The 20,534-nt window shown below is 43.2% G+C and overlaps 2 protein-coding genes and 1 long non-coding RNA gene across 3 annotated transcripts in view; 2 read left to right on the top strand and 1 right to left on the bottom strand.

Annotated features, from left to right (window-relative positions):
• LOC131888721 (uncharacterized) overlaps window positions 1-20,534 on the top strand; it is a gene marked incomplete in the record, with an annotated part of 48,954 nt that overhangs the window by 26,021 nt on the left and 2,399 nt on the right. Inside the window, 2 exon segments of the mRNA XM_059237643.1 lie at window positions 12,407-12,626; window positions 20,080-20,450. Of these exon segments, the coding sequence (XP_059093626.1) occupies window positions 12,407-12,626; window positions 20,080-20,450 (591 nt within the window).
• Window positions 887-1,555, top strand: LOC131888736 (uncharacterized). The gene is made up of 2 exons (XR_009374154.1): window positions 887-1,214; window positions 1,278-1,555. It is a non-coding gene; the product is annotated as an uncharacterized LOC131888736 (long non-coding RNA).
• Window positions 7,622-8,672, bottom strand: LOC131888732 (uncharacterized). Its single transcript, XM_059237659.1, has 3 exons — window positions 8,388-8,672; window positions 7,963-8,314; window positions 7,622-7,881 (listed from the first exon to the last, which is right to left on the bottom strand). Exons 1-3 carry the CDS (start codon window positions 8,600-8,602, stop codon window positions 7,681-7,683), a joined length of 768 nt encoding a protein of 255 aa, XP_059093642.1. The 5' UTR covers window positions 8,603-8,672; the 3' UTR covers window positions 7,622-7,680.

Here is a 20,534-nt window from a genome sequence, read left to right on the forward strand (position 1 = left end):
CCTTAGTGTGAAACTGTTCAAATTTGAAGGTTCTACTGCAAAAAACTGGCCGCCGGTTCCTCAATTCAATGAAAAAAAATCCCCTTAATCCGATCTGGGAGAGTCCATTTCCAACTGAAGGGATACAATGAAGCCCGTTTCTGTGGAAAATTCGCAAAGGCCACAACTTGTTACTATACCTGAATGAAAGAATTGCCAAACAACAAGCAAGGCTTCTCTTGTTTATAAAACTTTGTCCTTTTCCATTGTGTTGTTTGTGTATTGGATCAGGCCTAAAAGGACCACTTTTCTTATCGTCTAAGTCCACGTCTTCAGATGGAAACAGTTTCATAATGTGGGACACAAAGTATAAAAGACCCAAGAACAAATAATCCCTACACAATAGGACAGTCCCTAGCACAAAGAAAATGGGTAGTCAGACTTCTATGATCAAGTTTTAGCCCCGTTTGATCGTGTCGAAAATGGTGTTTATCTTTTGAAGAAAATGATTTCATCCTCGATGGCTCAACCGAATCAAATTTGAGGGGTCGCTGGGCCAGAAAATGGGGACGAAAAGAAGGCTCCTTTGCATTTTGATCAATCATAAGAAGGTGCTCATCCAGTTTCATGATGCTTACTCCTCTGTTTTGTTCTCCAGTCATGAGTCCTTGGTGTGCTTAAACGGTACTCGAATCGAGAGTCGAATCGTGATTGCCACCGAACGCACGCCTAGACATCCTGCCCCTCCGTCGAAAAAGGCCGCCTTGCTCAAGGCTGCCAAGAAGGATCAGCAGAATCAATGCGACGGTGGTCCAGCTGGGTTCGAAAAGGACCCCATGGCGTCTCCAGGCAAAGGCGATCCTCGATTCACCTCTTCAGTCCGGGATAACCTTCAACAGGTAAGGTGGATCACAAAAACATTGGATGTTCGTTTGACGCTACACAAAAACATGATCCGTGAAATAATATACACGGCCGGCCAAGGTCTCGAAGGACAATCAAGACCTTATATACATTCGGTCTCCTCGCCGTGCCAAGAGATTCGAACCGGCTTTTGAATGCAATTGCATTAGCATATCAATGCTTGCCAGATCGTATTACTCAGGATATGTTCCAATGATTCCTTACGACGGCCTAGCTGTGGTCCGATGGATATGTAAGTCAGGTATCAACCTGATTTACAAACAGAATCCAAGAGCTTAGTCTGGTCTCTTTGCGACCCATTCGATTCATAGGTCTGTTCAAATAATGCACTATTGTGCTATTTTATTAGTACCTATCAATGTCACTGATTTCAGAAGCCTCTTTTACATCACATGTTCTCTTTGTTCCAATCAATAATTCCGGAGCCATCTGCTCCCCCAATGCAATGTACCAAATTGCAAGTCCCGCTGAAATGAGCGTGTCGAATTCACCTCGCCGTCTCTCATATTTCAAACTTTTCCCCTCAAAACGCTCGGCCCATTTCGGAAATCATGGCTTTCCTTCTTCAGATTCGTGGGACGAAGCGAGTTTTTTAATGATGATGTATGCCTTGGCACTTGGTGCGAAAAAAAATATATGTGTATAAAGTGAACCATATTGATCAATTGAACCAGTTCTAAATCCAAGTTCTAGTAACAAGAGTGGCAGATGCACACGTGTCTTTGAGGCGAGACTGTTTTTTGACTCGTCTTTCTGTGGAAATGGTGAGCTGAAGTGTGCTAACGCTCGGATTTCATAGAATAATGAAGGCAGAAACTGAGGCTCATATTTCAATGGTCATTAAAAAAATAGGCAAAAATTGTGACTACTATGTCACATGTGTTCACCAAATAACGGGGAAGTTACTCGATCGTGAAGTGCTACAGCTCCCGCTTGAGAATTGGTAATTTGCTAATCCGATGATTGAGGCTGGATTTGCCAATGGATTTCGTCGGATACAACTCTGACAACTAAGGATTAATGTCAAACACTCTTGCCACAATCGCCTATATTGTACATTGTGTACACACCCTCATTGCCGTAGTGTTGGAAAAAACACCATTTGCTCTCGTTTTCTGTCCAAGCAAGAACCTCTTATCCACTGGCCATCAAATGGAAATCCAGGAGGGTCAGTCACGACGAGATCGTATCCCTCGGGTGCGTTGTCATCAAATTATTGAAATAAATTGTATTTCCGTAGGACCCTTAGCTCTCCTCGTGCTGTTCTTGACATGAAAAAGAGCAAATGATTAGCTCGTCATTAGATTTTCTGTGGCTTCATCTTCCTTCTCTGGATCCTGCATTGCTAAGTTCTCATTCGTTCTGACCAAGTTTTCTCAGCCCTGACCTGAGATTCTGGTTGCTTTAACACAAGGCGGTGTCATCAAAAAGTCCTAAGGACTGGCGACAAACCACGAAAGTGTATGGTTTCCGGATGGTTTGTCGTGCCAAGAAAGTTGAACTAAATGCGGCTGACATTTCCACGCGAATACTGTCCTTGAGGCTGTGTGAGGACGAATTGGGGCATTTGCATAATGGAAATCAATTCGATCGTGTTAATCGCTTCCCCGATTGAATGATGGCTTCGTTAGCTCCTATTTGTGGTTTCACGGCTGCCCGCAAATGGCTGACTTTTTTGAGTCCCGGTAGGAACCATTGACCCACTTCTTTGGCCTTCACTACTCTTCCCCCCAGCCCCAGAAAATCGGAAGTGATCACGTTTTGCATCAGTTGTACGAAGACTAGTGAGCGAATCATCAGCTCCAAGATCGTGTTCTTCGACCATTTTGCATACAATCAATCCAATCAAGGAGGAACGGGGAACGCGAGTCTAGGATGGTCCTTAAAAACTAACAATAACAACGATTGCTTTCAGAACGTTGTTGTTAATGTAGTTGCCGAGGATGGCTCTTGGCTTTGGCGTTTCCATCCCCCTGGTCGTTCCCAACTTCACCCTCCACGTGTACTATTGAGGGATCTGCCTTGAAGCAGATAAGTTGATCCTTCGGAAGCGACTCTCCCACTTGGACAGTTCCCCTCTTCTCCGGTCAACCTTGGATTTGATCCACTGACCTGCATTTCCCTGGACACATTTCTCCCCTCAATGACCATCACCCGCCACTTGAATGAGCGGCGGATGTGGCTGGCTCTATAGCCAACTATGTGCATGCATTCATGCAGGAGGAAGGACGGAAGGTGTCAGTATTTGCTCATATTCGACCCCCCTCCCCCTGCGAAGGATCTCTGTAATTGATGCCACTTCAGTCCACAAGTCCATCCTCAGATAATTGGACAACAAACGAGGTCGTCAACAAGGGAAGCTCCATCAAATGCATTCAATGCTTATTGGTCACTCTAAACTCGACTTCAGCTGAGCAGTTGAGAGTGAGGGAGACTAAGCATTATAAAGTTTTCAATGTGTAAAAGAATTGAACGTTGGAAAGCCAAAATTGCATGAGAGGGAAGCGAAGGAGCCTGGTGACCAGTTTTGGAAATATCTGGGTGAATATTGGAAAGGAGTGGGACTGTGGACCCATATCTATCAGACATTCTCTGCAATGCTTGGCCTGGATTTGATAGCAAATGAGCCTTCTCCCGGCTCTCCAGCTCCATTGGCAAGAGTTAGAAAGGCCATTTCCAATGATTTATTGTTGGAATTGTGTTGGATTTTGAAGCCCAAATGGAGCTGGAGCGCAACTGCTCCCTTGTTTTGGGAACGTCAACTTATTTTTTGGAAAGAAGCTCCCGGGAGAATCTAACAGGAAAATTGCAAAACTTTTGGACCACAATTTATGACCAATTTAGTCACCCTCTGTACATGACTGCACCGCGTGGATCCAGTTTGAGGATGCCTTTTATCTCGTTTTCCAGCCAGTTTCAGATGACAAATGGGCCTTGGCGATTCATTTTGATTTAAACGCGTTTTACCGTCCATTGTTATCCAAAAGCGCACTATCTTAAGTTTCTTTTTTGAAAAAGTTCATTAGTGCACCTTCTCACAACAAGTTTTGTCATATTGCCGTTTATATGGATCCATTGCCTGTCTGCGTTTTCTCCCTAACCAAGGTTCCAAAGCGTCAATGCACTTCATATATTTTATACATTTCTTCAAATCAAGTAAAGAATCGACATGACTGATTTTGAAAGAACAGGGAGCCTCAGATATGGTAATGATGATATTAACATGAATTTAGTCCACATTGTCAGATTTCTGAAATTGTTTGTCAAATTGTTTATCAAAATACATCTTGTGTGGATCGCTTATCTCTGTGTAGATCCACCATTATATTCCGCTACACACGTATACCAAGGGATTTCCTTTCTTCCTTCCTCGGTGATGCATTTCCTGGTTGTTCCAATGACAAAGACCTTCTTGTCGTTGGGAGTAGTTACAGTGGAGCAAGCAAACACAAGGTTAGGAAAAAGGATGGCAAGGAATCTGTGCCATTCAGGCCTTCCATTATTCATGTGCCAACCAACCTCTTTATGAATTCCTCGATGGTTGATGTTGGTTGCACTATTGTGGTAATGTGGGTTGTTAGTCCGGATGATGTAAATGGGGAAGTGGAACACATTTGAGTGATCATGCGGTTTCCGTGGATGGACCCAATAAGGCTAAGAGCTTGAGCTCATCTAAGTGTCGAGGAATGCCGTTGTTCCACTTTCCTGGGACCAATTGAGGAGATAATAGCGTGTTGTTACCAAGTCAAACTGGGCAGGGAGAGAGGAAATCTGTGCCAATTGGGCCGGTTCATTATTCATGGTCCCACTATTTTGCATGCCACATTTCTCATGAAGCATGTTGGATCTTGGGAAACTTTCCAAAGGGGTGGAAGTCAGCGGTGGTCGTTGGCTCTGGCACGGATTATACATACGCGAAGGCCCTCCGCATACCAAAGGTCTTCACGCTTGTGCCCTCTAACTTGTTGCGTGTTTCAAATTTGTCATGTTCATTCTTGTCATGATGGATAGAAAGTTGGGAATCATGATTTGTGCCTTGGAAAAATAACTTCCAAGGTTGGACTCCACTCTCCCTGGCTTATCGTTCGTCATAGGAGAGTCGAAGACTGAGAAGAAACCAAGTGTAAATGTGTTGCGTCCGCCATAGAGTCTCGCTCAGAGTTATGAGCGAGACTGTATTTGGTTTGTCTCTGGGTTTCGTCGCATTATATTGGATTAGCCAGGGTAGAGTTTTACAATGGTACTTGGCTAAGATCTTTCTCTTCCAAGGGCAGCGGATCTCTGGGAAAGCCGAGTAATTGATAAAGAGAAGCCAGAGAAGTGCCTTCGACTCTGCACAGACTCTGCTTTCCCATCGTTCTGATTCAATTTGTTTTGGAAACGACCTTCTCGTTGAAGGATTTTGTTGTTCCAAACCAATCCATCACATCAAGTGGTGATGGAGTCGGATTATGTTGGGGGAATTTTAGCTATTCATCAAAACCACCAATGATAATGAAAGTGAGCTTTTTTTTCCTACCGCTCAATATTCGTTTAGTGTGTTTATTGGTTGTAAAAAAAAAAACTGAGCCATGCAGGAAATATCCATTCATTCAACGCTCGTTCGCAAGGAAATATTTGGTATTTGAAGGTGGCTCGACACAGTGACTTCATAGTTGTTGGAATGGGAAGGTGACCGATATTAACAAACTGTACGTCAAACAGACGTTGTCACAATAACTCAATGTTTGTTTAAGTTTCAACTTTGAAATGCTAAGTCTATTGACTTTTAAGCGACTCTCAAGGCTGAAGGGATTTATTGTAAATGAAATATTTTGTCTCAGTGAATGGCTGACGAGGTCAAGCATGTAAATTGTTAATGAACACTTGGCAGGCAATTTAGTTGGAACACATTCTTTTTCTGTCCAAAACTTCTGAAGTAGACCAGTCAAATTCTGATGTATTTTTATTCTTTTTAACAAGCCCATGTAGTACAATGTTAAAAAACACTTCAAAATGATCTTGTTTTCTTCTTTCTCTACACTTGTCTCCGTATTAGGAGGGCAGTATCTTATTTTCCCCTTCCTTCTCTTCTCTTCTGTGAAGACCTGTGAAGAGCCTTGACGTTCCATAATCTTTGTGGACATAGGAGAAGGTTGCGGTCGGTGCGATAACCTTCAAAATTGAAAGGTTCATATACCCTTCTTCTTCTTGCTTCTCCGGTCTTGCCTTTCGATCCATCAGAGAGAATCAATGCCACTGTCAGAGCGAGTTTCCGCTTCAATGCAACCAAAATGCCCTAATCAGATTGAGAATGGAACAATCAGGGAGGAGAAACCCGATGAAAGGAATTAATGATCCAACTTCGTTGTGGACGCAAGAGAAGGAAAAGAAGATGTTCCCGACGTCCAGAGCTTGTTCTTTCCCTCTGAACCCCTTTTCCAAGACGGATTAGTTTTGAAAGCAAACTTGATTCCCCTGGATCTATGGCATGGTCCCGGAACGTCAATTTACGACTGGTCTTGAGATTACATCTGATAAGGAATGCATCATGAGTGTTTGATGATCTGTCAGAAGTAAAGCCCAGATCACGAATGAACTCCAACCAGGACCCACATGCTGAACCAACTAACCCGTCAAGAATCTTATGGAACCACTCTGAGAACATATGCAATAGCATGTGGTTAGGGGTAGACGAATGCCGTAGTTTGTGGTCGGTAAGTTATTGATGGCCTTACAGCTCCCATGGTTCCAAGGTCTTCAGGGTATAGGCACAAATAAAAGTGATCATCCCTCTTGGGCCAAGGAGGATGAAGGATACACTTACACGTGATTAATCCTATTGACTAGTACCATCTCGGTTAAACAACGTTTCTCTTCACATTTGCCTTTTCCTGCTGCTGTCTTCATGAAAGAAATTAAGGTCTGTCTTTAAAAAAAACACGTGTCTTCGCATGTTCCGACTTGATGTGTCTCTGTTTCGTGTAGCACATATGAAGGATATGTGCTATGATTACAACGTCCATTGCAGTTTTGCATCAGGTGATTAGGACCCAAGGGCGACCTTCGACATGAATGGAAAAAAACATGCAGATCACGACACCTCTCGTGGGCCACATTTAGACCAAAGAGGTGGCCTTCGTTTCTTTGCTCAACAACGACGTTGAAGGGCGACGCTTTCGCGAAATCAGGCTTATCTGGATTATCCGAGGCCAACGAGTTATCGATCCTCCTGAGTCTCTTGAAGTCGTCAGGCCTTTGATTCAATGAAGACCTTGCGCATTTGTCTTTTATGAGGAAGGCCTGCTTTAACGAGATGGTGAAAAGAAGTTTTTCATCAGCTAAGTGACATGCAGAGATGTGGAAAAAGAGCCGAAGCCTTTACTTCGATCAAGTTCGGGTGTCAAGGTTTCCTAATACACTAGTTTGATTCTAGGCCTGCCCTATCTACTGGCTTGCTTCCTCTTTCTCTTGGAGTACAGACACACAACTTGATCGCTTTGAAGCAAAGCGGACCGTAACAAGAAAGGGGAGGAAAGCGCATGCTTGAGTGGATGGAAAGGGAACGAGATAGGCCCTAGACAACTAGGCCTAACGCTTAAATTCCCTTGTGTAAGTGTCAATTATGTCTTCAGGGACCACTGAAGCGGGGGCATATTCCATGCTTCACCACTTGTGTCGTGTACCCAAAGGATGAGATTGAAAAGCAAATGATTGCAATGCGAGTGAGCGAACGGAATGCAGTTGTAAAACACCATCACATTTTTTGGGGTGTTGTAGTATGTGGGTTGGACAGCATCATTTCCAAGCACAAACATAGTGAAATATATCTTCAAAAACCACGTTGTCCCTGCCCTTATTAATGCCTTGCTCCAATTCATGAATCCCGGCCTCGATTTCCTCGTCCGAGTGCGCACTCAAATTCGAAAAGAAGCGTCCTCGAATGGCTTTGTACCAAAGGCTCTTGGGCAAGTCGTGAGGCATGGCTCGGCTCTTAATCTGCAAAGTACATACCCTCAATTATATCATGCCAATTTTTGTACACACGTCCATGAATAAGACAAGCTTTCAGTTTCTTACCTCAACTCTCCGAAAACCAGCCTCGATGAGCGTCTTTTGAATCAATTCAACCGGAAGGCTGTCCTTGGCGAAGGTTTCATGAGCGGCTCTGAATAGAGGCAAATTGCTCGAGTCCAATGGACGAATGGCCACACAAAGTCGCCCTCTTGCTCGCAATTGCGTCCTGAATTTGGTGAACAGCTCTTGGAGATCGGGACAAGCAGCTGCAATGTTGTGGACGGACTGCACGAGGATCATGGCATCGAAATGAATGTCGTTTCGTACCGCGAAATCCGCGCTGCTAGCTTGAATGGGTTCGATGAGAGGTTCGTTCAGAGGGAGCATGGGTGAGGGGTCCACACATAAGAACGGACTGAATTCAAGTAAGGATATTAATGTTGGCTTCTTTTTTTAAAGTGCGGGTTTTTTGGCTTGTCAGGACTCACCGTGCATGGGGATATTTCGTCTTCCAAAGTTTCCCCATTTCCGACGTGCCAGCACCTAAATCCACGACCAAGTCTGTGTTTGGGTCCAATTGTAGGAGCTCCTCGATGGTTTCCAGTCGGTTGATATGGGATTGGATGCCTGATACCAAGGGAAATGTGTCATATTGCTCACTGATCTGTTTGTAATGGTCGTTCACAGTTTGCGAGGAAAGCATTGTCAACAGACTGACTGATCATTTCGTTCTCGCCAGCCACGACAGTTTGATTATTTCTTTTTGCTCGCGCAACACCGACTAAGAACTCGCCGTTTCTAAACTGGCTGTCATGCCTGCCTGGCCCTCAAACAACGACACTTGTGAGGTTTTTGGGGGTCATGCTTCCATTGCGGCGATGGGCAATGACTTCTTCAGAAAGTTGGTAGTCTTTTTTTTCTAGCCAATGAAGGGAAAATTGCTCATTTACAGTTGCAGTTTAAGTGCATAAGAATATATTTTCGAGAAGTAGAGTGTCAACAGGGTTGCTAGTTTAATTTGTTCATATTTATACCTTCTCCTTTGTCATCAAAAACCACCTTGTGGTGCGGATATTGTGCTTAAATGAGTTAAACAATATTGCGGTAGAAAGATGACGAAAACTATAAAAACATGCAAAAACGATCAAAACTAAACCCAAATGTCTCTAAATCTGCACCGCTTTTATTCAAAATTAGTCATACATTTTCAACTGTTAAATTTGTCGTAAATCACCATAAGATGAGGCGAAGAAGAAAGTGCAATGTCGAAACCCCATCAAGCATGGTTTTAAAAACCAAATTGCTAACAAGTCTTTGAAGAGATTACCCAAGCATATAATTGCATTTTTTTAGCTCCCAATATTGTGAGAACCAATTTTGATTCTTTTGCTTCATGTGATTCTAGCTCAGGCTAAGAGATTACCTGATTAAAGATTAGTATATGCTTACAAAGTCTCTGTGCAATTATTCAGTAAAATAAATCAAGATTATTTGAACGGTCTTCTTTCACCAGTTTTTGCAGCAAAATGTTTCAATTTTATCTAAAATCAAATGATCAAACCAATGATATTGATTTTCAATTCCACAAAAGTAAAATATCATTTTCCATTTTCGATCATCTCAAAATGGCCAGAAATATTGCAAATCAATACTTGAAATACCTTTCGGGAACTTTTACTCGTGCACTTTGATAAACAGGGGAGGAGGAGCGGTTAGCGCAGTTTCCTAGCATGAGAGGTCCCTGGTTCGATTCTCCTCCCCGACCTTTCTCAACAAGAAACTTTTAAACACTAATCATACCCACAGACGAAGAACCAATATGATACGGATACGACTGTGCCTATTAGAAAAAATGGACGATGTGATGGCCGGCTTTGCTGGCCCCGAGCGAGGCTCCCTCCTTCGACCCTAACACTCACCTATAAGAAAGTGTTAATGAAGGTTTCAAGAAAATCAATGAGGCCTCAACAATTCACTTTTTATCTAATTGCAGTCCAAGTCTAGAAGATTGCCAGTTGTATGTTGTATGCATTTTCTTCGAACTGAAAGCATAACTAAGTGCATGATTGATGTTTGCAAAACGTGCCCTCAAAAATCTATGTTATAAGAGTGTTTTCAGTATTGTATTGTAGCATTTTAAGCAATTTTGAAACTGAACAAAATTGTGCCGCTTTGTCGTAATTGGTCAATTGTCTTAACTTTAGCGTACGTTTGAAGACCTGCGACCAAAGCCAAGAAATGTTTGCGTTGCATGGGATATTTTGGCTTTTCGTCCTGGTCAATACCCTCAATGAACTTTAAGTGCAGTAAATAGTGCAAGGCTAGGCTTAGGCCTAGCAACTTGTTTTTCCACTCCAGCTCTTCCTTAATGTCGAATGTGACTCGGCAAAAGTGAAGTTTAGAGGGGATCTAATCAACTTGTTTGGAACGAACTCAAGTGGATTTGTCCGTTTCTAGAACAACCTAAATAGGTGAAACAACAATCAATGGGGAAGAAAATGTAAATGTGTCCCTAAAAGATATCTCAATGTAAAGTCTATTTTGTTTTACAAGCAAAGGTCTCCATTTGCACCTTTCTTACTTTATTAAAAATACTCTGAATATTGCTCTCTTATTGGAAAAGACAAAAAAGTTAGGATTGGATGTTACAATATTCAAAGAAGGCGTGGAAGATATCTGATATAAAAAGTAGCATGAATAAGCAACATCTATTTGCTGATGCCTTTTTATATATCTTTGGGGTTATTTCTATTCCTGGGATATGTTATTCCCCGTTAAAGGATAGAATTGAAGTTACATCCCGGCACGCCATCATTCATTCAGTATTATTTTTTCGTATGATATCGCATCATTACTAAATGATGCCATTAGAGTTACTTTTAAAACAAAAAAGAACATTGTAATTGTTACCTCGAATTTTATTATTATTTCCCTCATCATACTATCGTAAATATGAGGCCTCATCATGTCGCTCATGCTTCGATTTCCCTGCAGATCTCCACGAGTGTGCTCCAGATTGGCTGTATGATTGTGTTTAGAATCATGGAAACAGGATTTCCAGTAGAACGTTTTATAGGTTAGTATGAAATTATGTGGCAGGGTTTTCGGTATTTAGGTCGATGTTAAGCATCTGCCATGTCACCGATATGTTTCAAATTTGGAGACAACATGCTTACCGTACTGAAATTCTAATACGATCAAGCAATCTTCAAGCAAGGTACTTACTACTTACTGTAGACGGGATGTTATGTACTATGTTACGATGTTTTTTTCCAAAACAGCAATGAAGATGTTGCCCTGCCTGATCGTCCGGTTTCAACGTTTCAGTAGAGCGTATCGAAAATTCTTCCGAATCGATAGTAAGCATATGCGGAGCCATGAACTTCTAGAAATATTGACGGTGAACGAGCTTCCCGCCAAATCGGCCTCCTCTTGGTCATAACAATTCTGTGCCACTTATCGAATTATAGTAATAAAATAAGAGACGTAGGTTGCTGCAATTAAAGGTAGGTCATCTTTATATCATTTACTTGTAAAGCGGTTCGTATCAAAGTTATGCTGTCAAAAGCTTTTGAAACTGAACGAGAGCAGGCCGAAAATTCGAATGTCATGTAATGTTTACCACATGACTCCGGACATATCTCTAGTTAATATCTATAGTTTTGGGCTCAAACTTGGCCAAGTTCATCTATTCAATATGATCTTGTTGTCGTATGAAGTCCTTATTTGGAATAAAGTGATCGGTTTAGGAGATAAGAATCCTTTTTCTTCCGTTCGGAGTCCACATCTCTAGAAATCCGTGGCGGCGCTCGTGCATTAAAGTAATGTTTTGGATATTGCAAGGAAAGGGAAATTATCGACCAGATTTATTTCCAATCGCTAAGACCATAATATATGTACTTGACAACAAAACATATTTCGAGTGAGTTAACTCGATATCGACGTATGTACGTACTATTTACCTTGTGTTTGACATGTTTAAGCTTAGAACAAAATCAATTCGTGAACAAATATATAAACTAAGAGAAACAAGGTATTGTTTTAAGTGTTGTACCTTTAAAAACGCCACGTTATGGATCTAAAAGGTGGTCCGTGATTCACCAATCCCGACTGTCCGGATAAATCGGAGAGAAGAAACGGGTTCTTGGTGGGTGGGTTGGTGGATGAATATCTTACCAATCTCCCAAAGGATTTATAATTCAAGATGCAAACATGTTGTGGAATTGAGCCATTGCACCTTGGGCTTTTAACATTTATGGTTTGATGGACTTTTACGTGCACACTCGGCAAATATTGGATCCTAACAAATATTAATCCGAGCTTCTCCACTCCACGTGCGTCCCCCAATCCCCGGGAGGCTCTTGCACCTCCATAAAATATTCATCGTCCATTCTGATAAATGCATAGCGTGGGATTGCATATTCTATAACGATTTTAAGGTATGGCCCTTAAAACGAGGTATTTTTTTGTGTTCCAGATCTCGATCGATAGTGGGAAAGCAGCTTCGCCCATCGATGATTCTCTTCCCACCTTGCACGACACGAGTGACAGGCCTTCAGATTCGTCGAGTGTGGATGGGCCTGATCTCCCGCTGAACGAGTCCTATGTAAAGATTCCTCCAGTTGACAACTTCTTGGCCTCCATGACCACGGCCACTCTCACCATGACGCCCAATAGTGTCACCACGGTGGGCGAATCCACGTTCCACACCTTTCATCCCAACGGTGGTAAGTTCATGTACGGTAGAGACCATTGCTGTTGTTATTTTTCAAGGGGGGGTCCCAAGTAGAAGCCCCCCATTTAGATTCGTTTCTGTTACCAATGCCAAGGGCCTGTCTGTGCGTGAAAGGCTAGAGACACATCGACAGACCAAGAGACCAAAAGATAGCCCGGGACCTCGTGTTCCAAGGTTAAGAGTTTGCCGCTTTCCGTGTGCGGATGAAAATGCTAATGAGACAATGCTTGAGGCCAAAAGTTGAAAAGCTCTTTGGAACAGGCCTTTCTCCTGATAGACAAGGTAGGCCTTCAGTCGACAGTCTGGCCTCCTCACCTTTCAAGATGTTGTGAGAGTCAGCAGAGGAAACGACTGGCCTTTTAAGTGGCCAAGAAACGCTTTGAGTGAAGGGCATAAAAATCAAGTGTCGCCACTATTGTGGCGAGCCCTCGGTCCTCAAGATTGCAAAGTCGTCAAAAGCCTGCCGACGAACAAAGATAAGGCCGAGGTAGTTTTTCATTATGCTGACAAGAAAAGCTTTGTTAGTTGTTGCGATTACAAACTAAGAAACGTACATGTTCCTAAATGGCTTTTGCGATTAATCTCATTTGAATATGGACCAATTGGCCTTGTATAGAGGAAAAAATCTTGCATGACTATGGCCAGAAGCCGAACCCAAAGCAGACCAATCTCACAACAAAGCTGATGATGATGAATCTTTTTGTCTCAGTCTCAAACTGTATTGAGCCATAACCGTCTTTGGTGTTGGCCTGCCTTGATCAGACTTGGAAACAAGGAATCGAATCTCGGGACACAGGGTGGCTCAGGATATCTTCCATCTGTCCCTGACAAGAACCCTCCTCGGAGAGATTTATAGTGATCCCTGTACTGCATTCAAACTGGCTTGACATACCACCAAATTTCTTATCTGTCCAAGACAGGAAGACTCTCGCTCGTTCCAATATCGTGGGAGGGGAAGTCTTACTCCCAAGTTCCAACGTACTCTGCTCCTCGGAGTTGTTGGTGTTGTTGTTGTTGATGATGGTGTTGTTATCCAGAAGAACCACGTGAGCCAACGGTCCAAATGGTTTGTCCTCTTTTGGGGCAAGGAGAATAATCAGGGTCCCTGGATCTTGCTTAACATGACATTACTGTTCTATGGGTTTCTCGTGTGGAACACCAACCCATCGGCCTTTGCTTCTGCTAAGCTCCAATTTCCCTGAGGTTCCCATACTAAGAGAGCAAACGAAAGAGAGGAAGAAAAAGGGGAGTCGGGCGAGTAGAGTAGAAAGTGATCATTTGCATAATAATTTTTCAAGGCCACGGGACCTTCCACAGATCTTCTCACGTCCCAAGATAGGACAATAATATACTCAGGTCCTAAGTTACATTAAGGCCCTAGGAGGTCCATTTCCATTCAATGGACGACTAATGGTGGGATACCGTGCTCGCAAACTACCTCGGATTCATTCCAGGGGTCTAATGTTCCACCTTTGGTTTCAATTCACGATGAGGGACATCAATACATTTTAGATCCCGGTTCGATTCTGCCTGTTGTTTTGGACCGAATCTGCGTGACGTGAAGCGACAAGGTCGTTTAGAAGAGAGACTCAACATGAAATAATCCAAATAAAACATCCAAGTCTAAGCACGGATTTCAGAAGGAACTTCATTTTTCATCCTTGGTGGTTCTCCTTGAGGCCAAACTGTTCTTGCTAGGTGTTCAAAGCATTCGTTCTTTCCGTGAAAGAAAGATTCTTCCTATTCTGACACCTTCAGGGCACAAGAAAAATCGAAACCGGGGCTCCAACTCAATGGTTTTTCCTCGTTTTCTCTCTCTCTCTGGTTTTGGATGAAGCATCAAAGAAAGGCTTCCGTTTCCTCAAAATCACTTCTCTGTTATTGATTGTTGGACGGTAAGGACGAAATGGGCAAAACATAGACCTGAGCATTATTGATCATTCCCCATTGTGTGTTGTGGAAGCGCAAAATAGCTCCCCAAATCGAAAGAGCGATCATTTATCGAAGTTCAGCCATCATTAAGGCAGGAATGCAGGAATTAATTAATTAGCACTCGCCCACGTGTTGTGGTATTGGGCTTGCTTCCTGCGTTTCCAAGGAGGAGGGCCTTGGGATTTCTGGCGGTAGCATAGCTCGTTGCCCTGGTTCTTGAGGGATCTAAGTGAACCTCGCCCACAAAGGGACCCCTGTCAACTTTCTTGCGGGCAATTAGTTATGGGCATGTGTCATTAGGAGAACCGGGTCCCTTTCTTGCTTATCTGCGTTGTTCTTGTTTGATGATGAAAAAGACGAAGACGAAGCCACCTAAAACTGACGACCATTTTCCTGGTCCTGGCTCGACTTTTAATTTAGATTGTTCCCCAGTTTGTTTGGTCCAGGGACGTGGAAGTTCTCCCAAGACAACTTTTATTCCAAACGTGTCTAAATGAGAGATAGATGGACTTCCATACAGTCTGGCGGCTCTGTCCTCATCAAGGTCGCGGCCAATTTAGATTGAGTCCCGATTTGTTTCCCAAGGGTTCCCATTTCCGTGAATTACTCAAGGTCTCCAAATTGAAAGTTTCAATTTGAAACTTTCGCCATGGTTGAATTCAACTTGCTCAGTATCCACATACTTTGTTGCGATTTTTAGTCGGTCCAAACAAAGCTGCTCGCCTCCAAGGCTCAGACTTATCCGCAAGAATCTCCTCACTCTGCATCCCGCACACACAAGTTTTTGTCCCTCTGATAGCATGGCAGTGGAAATAATTAGGCTATGCTGACTCGGTCGCCTCGTCCTTCCGGCCCATTCATGAAGGTCCTCCTTGTGGACGTAACCGTTCCCAAAGTTAGCACCAAGAACAAACCAACAACGCCTTGTACCTATCGTCCGGTTACACGCCGAAACTCGATGCCGGAGTCAAGGCCATGACAACGGGTTTTCGACGCGCTATCCACCATGTGTGATAGTACTCTTAGCACTCTAATACCACCTTCTGTCCTTCCAGCCGGTTCTTCTTTGCATAGAGAGGCATAATGGCCAATGAAAGGAACAGAATGGTTATCATCAGAGCGCAGATAAAAAAAAAGTTTCTTGGCAACGCTCAAAAGCCATCAGCGCGGATAGGATGGGTTCCATCTGCAAACTTAGCTTGGATTGATGGAGGAACCGAACCGCCCCTCCTTGCTCATGCGCACACACACATACTGTCAAACAGACTGACATACAGACAGGCTCTCCGTCCGCATCCAGCTATCAAGTGCCTGGAAAATCGAGTTCGATTTGAGAAACCCGTGTCTCTTTCTCATTCAAGATCCAGATCCAGGCAGGGTCTTGAATCTTGGATGCATTTCAAATCGAGTGCTCAATATATTGATGGATGGAATTAGGACATATTCAGAATCGAAGCCGAGAGAATGAGTGGCGAAATGAATTTTATACTTCAGAGCGAGAAGATATCATACTAAAGGAGTCGAATCTTCTTTTGGGTTCTATTTTCCTGGTCGCTTAAGGAAGAAATATTGGTCCGGAAAATCAAGCTTAGTTTTGGTTTTCCTTGGGTTCCGAAAAAGGCAGTCAGTGGTCCCCTTAATGTTGTACGGCCATTTCCACTTTTGCAACACATTTTCCGGCCCGTTCCAATTCCAAGTTGGTTGTGTTGGTCGTGGGTCCGAAGACTTTTGTACTCTGTAGTTTGCCTCCTTCTCTTTCTCGTCCTCCCTCCTCTTCGTCTCCGTCCTTGGCCTTCAGACTCTCTCTCTCTCTTTCTTTCTTTCCCTTTTGAACTTCCTAGCTCCCTTCCTATCATCCCAATTCCACAATTCCAACAAGCTCTAGGCCCCTTTGAGGCCTTCCCTTTCTACCCATAGGCCTGACGAGAAAGGCCAAATTCATCCTAATGTAGCCTTCTCACTTCGTCCCGGGATGGATTGGTCGGCAAAATGAGACAGAACCGAGTGGTTCAATAACAACGAGCCATTCTGATGTTGCCATTTGCTTTTTGAAGTATTTCAATTTGATGTAAAAAATGATTGATTAGTTCATGTTCATACTATGATAATGAATCTGATTACATTAAGCCTAGCAATTGAGAAGAGAGAAATGCCATTGAAACCATTCAGGTTTATTTACTTTGGTCATCATATTTTTCGTTTGAAGTTTCATAAACTCTTTCAGCTTCTAGTATGTGGTGACCTTATACAATATTTTCTCCGATGACTGGAATGGGATGGCATCTCACTTAAACGAAGAAGAAATTGGCAGATTGAAGAAAATATTTTGTATTGGGAATGGATTTAATTGGTCATCTACTTTTTGGATTATTTCAAACTTGTGATTCGACCTTTAAGAGCAAAATTTAAAATGCCTCTGGCTTTTTGCATGTTAAAAAAGGACCAAAGCTTAATTAAGACGTTTTTCCTTCTTTGAATGTTCAGCATACGTGGTTGTCTGGGATAAAATGAAACCATGATTATAGCCGATATAGTCCCTGACATAGCAAACAGTAATTAAAGGGTTGCCTTAATCTATATTCTTATGTTCAACAAGAAATTCCTCTTAGTGCAGCCGCTAAACATGTTTTCTGGGAATATCCTTGCAAAGTTTCATGCAAAGTCGTCTATCCGTTATGTGATCCTCACTCAGGGCATGTCACTCGTCTCCAAAGTATACATGCTCTACTTTCCAAAAACACCCGTTTTCACAATGCTAGGCCGAAGGAAAAAATATTTTCTACAGCAAACAAATCGAAAAGGTGACGAATATGGAGTAATACTTTATTTTCTTCTCCCTGTTGTTCAGATCTTATTATCACAAATCGATAACTGTTATATTTCTGCTCAACGCAAAAGTACAATTTTCCCAGGGCCTTCGAGGCATTACTCATTTGGAATCCTTACATTAATGAAGCACTATTAAAACAAATGCCACATTTATGGCAAAAATCAAAACCAATAAATTTGACTCGTGTGCCAAAAATTTGGTAGAATTTGAACCAAGAGATGCTAATTTAGTACAACCTTGTAAATTCACCCAGTTCATGGCGGTCCTCCCATGTCTGTTTTATCCATGAGAGATAAATGAAATTCAGGTTTCGAAATGCTTCACAAAATTATTAGATAGGAGGCAACTGTTTTCTGTAGAAGCTGTTCTTTTTAAAATAAACCAACTCTGGCGAGAACAACAAACCTAAACGCCAATAGTAATGGTAAGGCCCCATCAGTTTCGGATAACCTTAAGGAACAGTCCAGAGAAAGTCAATCCCTTCCAATTTTGGTGGCCTTTGAAGATTCTGTATTATCCATACCGTCAAAGGAAGGCCTCCGTTTTATCCATCCCTGTTGTGGATTCGTTGAATGCTTACTATACTGTAGATCCGTCGTCTCGAAGAACCTCGGTATAGAATTCCTTTTTTGTGACCAAGTGGCTCAGTTCAGAGAAATGGGAGCAGATTCGATGCATCCGTAATCAATTCAGTCTCATATTGATCGTGATTGGATGGGTGGAAAATGTTCCATCAGCATCCAGCCTTCTGTTGAGAACAAGGTCAATGTGAAGGCTAGCTACAAAGGGTAAAAGGGGTTGATAGCCGTATCTTGCGCCTCTTCGCACACAAACTGACCAGATTTCCAATTGCGATCCAATTTCCTTGACCACTGTTTGTGAGAGGGGAGAAGAAATGCCCAAAGCGAGCAAAGAGTTTCTCGAGAAATCATAAAGACGAGAACTTGCTTCAATGGCCCCTCAACGGCCCCTTCATGAATAAACGATTCCACCAGGGACGCACCAGGCTGGCTCCGTTCAATGCTTTCCCAAATCAGACAATTCGAGCGGTGAAACACGTTTTCATCAACTTCAATTCGTCGCTGGTCAAGGTTTCAATCCAATCACGCATTTGACCGGCAATAGTTGAAGTAGGTTACAGTATTGGTTTCCTCCAAGTCCCAAGTCTATGGATTCCCTTTCTCCCTTAATGGATCTCCATTGAAGCTCACGACCAGGCTTGTCTGTGGTTGTCTGGTGGGTGGACGATGGAGAGGACCCATTGGCTTCATCTACACTGCGATAACATGGTTGAACTGTTTTCAATGCCAGGAATGAACACCAAAGCCAGAAGATCTTCCCGCTAATATTAGAAGGGACGTTGAAGATGAGACCCATGAGATAAAACACTGAAAATTATCGTGAACTATGATGTTTGGAAGAGTGGGGGAGATTGTCGAATGATTTATTGCAATTCCTTCGAGTGGTGGTGGAGATTTCTAAACCCTCCTTAGAATGTCTGTTCCTCGAGGACCAGACCTTAAAATAGGACTTTGGGGAACAAATTGGACGAGGAGATTGGATTGTGGACTGAGGGCTGTCTTGGCATTACGCGTGGCTCTGGGTGTGTGTGAGAGAGAGAGAGAGAGAGGGAAAGAGAGAGAGAGAGAGAATGTATCCAAAACGGGAAGAAAGATTGCTGCAAGTCTTGGGATATTTGTGGGAAGGCTGGGTTTCTTCGTGCCACCATCGTCTTTAATGCATCCAAGGAGAAAGCCCTCACACCAGTAAATTTCGGATGGGCTCAAAAGACACTCCAGAGGGTGGAGGCAACAAGAGGATATTGTGTCTTGAACTACAGTCGTCTAGAGAGCACCCATCGCCAGAGAGAATGCAAACAAAAATGAGAAGGCGTTTTCAAGGTCCCAGCGGGTGGATCTCGATGTTGATCCTCGTGTTTGGTTGCTTTTATCCCCATCAAGTGTTGTAGACGTCTTCTGGACTCTTGTTGTTCTCCAAGTCTGAACCAGGTTGGAAAACAGCATTTATGAGAGAGGGTCTGTTTTTGAGCACTAGGTGGGATATTATTAACTCGCTTGGGAAGTTACCACAGTAGTCCTGGCTTGTTGGACAGCCTTCATCCTTCCTGCCTCTTCCTGCTCCACTTGCTTTACACTTCTAAAAAAGGTAAGGAAGGATGTGTGCAGAGAAAGGAGGAGAAAAAGAAGATGGCTCAAGAAGAGGGGAGAGAAGAGGCCTGTTGGAAAATATTATCCTGTATTCCCCGGGCCTATAAAAAGGGCCCTCTGGAGGCGTCGAGAAGGAGTCAGCTTTTCCTTCTCTCGTTCGTTCGTTCGTTGGTTCTTTCGTTCTTTCCTCCATCTACTCTTACTTTCAAGGTTGACTGCCTGATAAAAGAAAAAGTTTTAAAGGCACTGTCCCAGTCCTCGTGTTATGTTCTTCTCCATCGGCTTAATGATAAAGGAGGTGGACGTGCTTGCCGTTTCATCATGTCTTGGATATAAATCCAAGAGATTCTAGACGGAAAAGAATGCAATAATAGCCCTATGCTCTGTCCTTTCTTCTTGGACGAAGCTCGCACAAAGGACGTTATTCAATCTTCACACACCAATTCGAGATGAAAGCTGTACTGTACGGTACCTTTGTTCCTATTCATCAACCATTTACCATTTCTCATTTGCAGGTGGATCGTCGCTAGGGAGTGGGGGATCCCGGAGGTCAAGCCCTTCCAGTGACACAGTCACTCTGGAGCCAATGACTTCATCGATCTCAGAGGTCTTGCCTCCACGGACAGTGCTCACGGATGGTGGGGATGCGTACCACCGGTTTCGCTCCTTGCCCAATCGGAACAACCGGCATCACTGCATTGCCAGTAGTGCGAAGGATGCAATTAATGGCAATATTGGAAATGTCGGGAACAACGCCCATATGCCGGTTACGATGAGTAATGGAGGAGGGGGCGACTATGTTCGCTCTCCACGCCATCCAATGGAAGGCGTTGCAGACTTCTTAGTTGGGTCCAGACAAGCTGATGTGGAAGATCTGTATGCCAAGGTAATTTTACTCTTTCTCTCTCTCCTTTTTTTGGCCTTGTGATAAATGATGATGGCATGAGCTCTGCCCTCCTCGTGTTTTTCA

Source organism: Tigriopus californicus, chromosome 10 (genome assembly GCF_007210705.1).
Source record: "Tigriopus californicus strain San Diego chromosome 10, Tcal_SD_v2.1, whole genome shotgun sequence".
Classification (NCBI taxonomy): Eukaryota; Metazoa; Arthropoda; class Copepoda; order Harpacticoida; family Harpacticidae; genus Tigriopus; species Tigriopus californicus.

What these genes read in the sequence shown, in the direction of transcription:
- LOC131888732 (XM_059237659.1), bottom strand. Translation starts at nt 8,602, where the DNA reads ATGCTTTCCTCGCAAACTGTGAACGACCATTACAAACAGATCAGTGAG. An exon ending in ACGAAATATCCCCATGCACG is followed by an intron (nt 8,315 to 8,387) that starts GTGAGTCCTGAC and finishes ACTTGAATTCAG; the next exon opens with TCCGTTCTTATGTGTGGACC. An exon ending in CTGGTTTTCGGAGAGTTGAG is followed by an intron (nt 7,882 to 7,962) that starts GTAAGAAACTGA and finishes TGTACTTTGCAG; the next exon opens with ATTAAGAGCCGAGCCATGCC.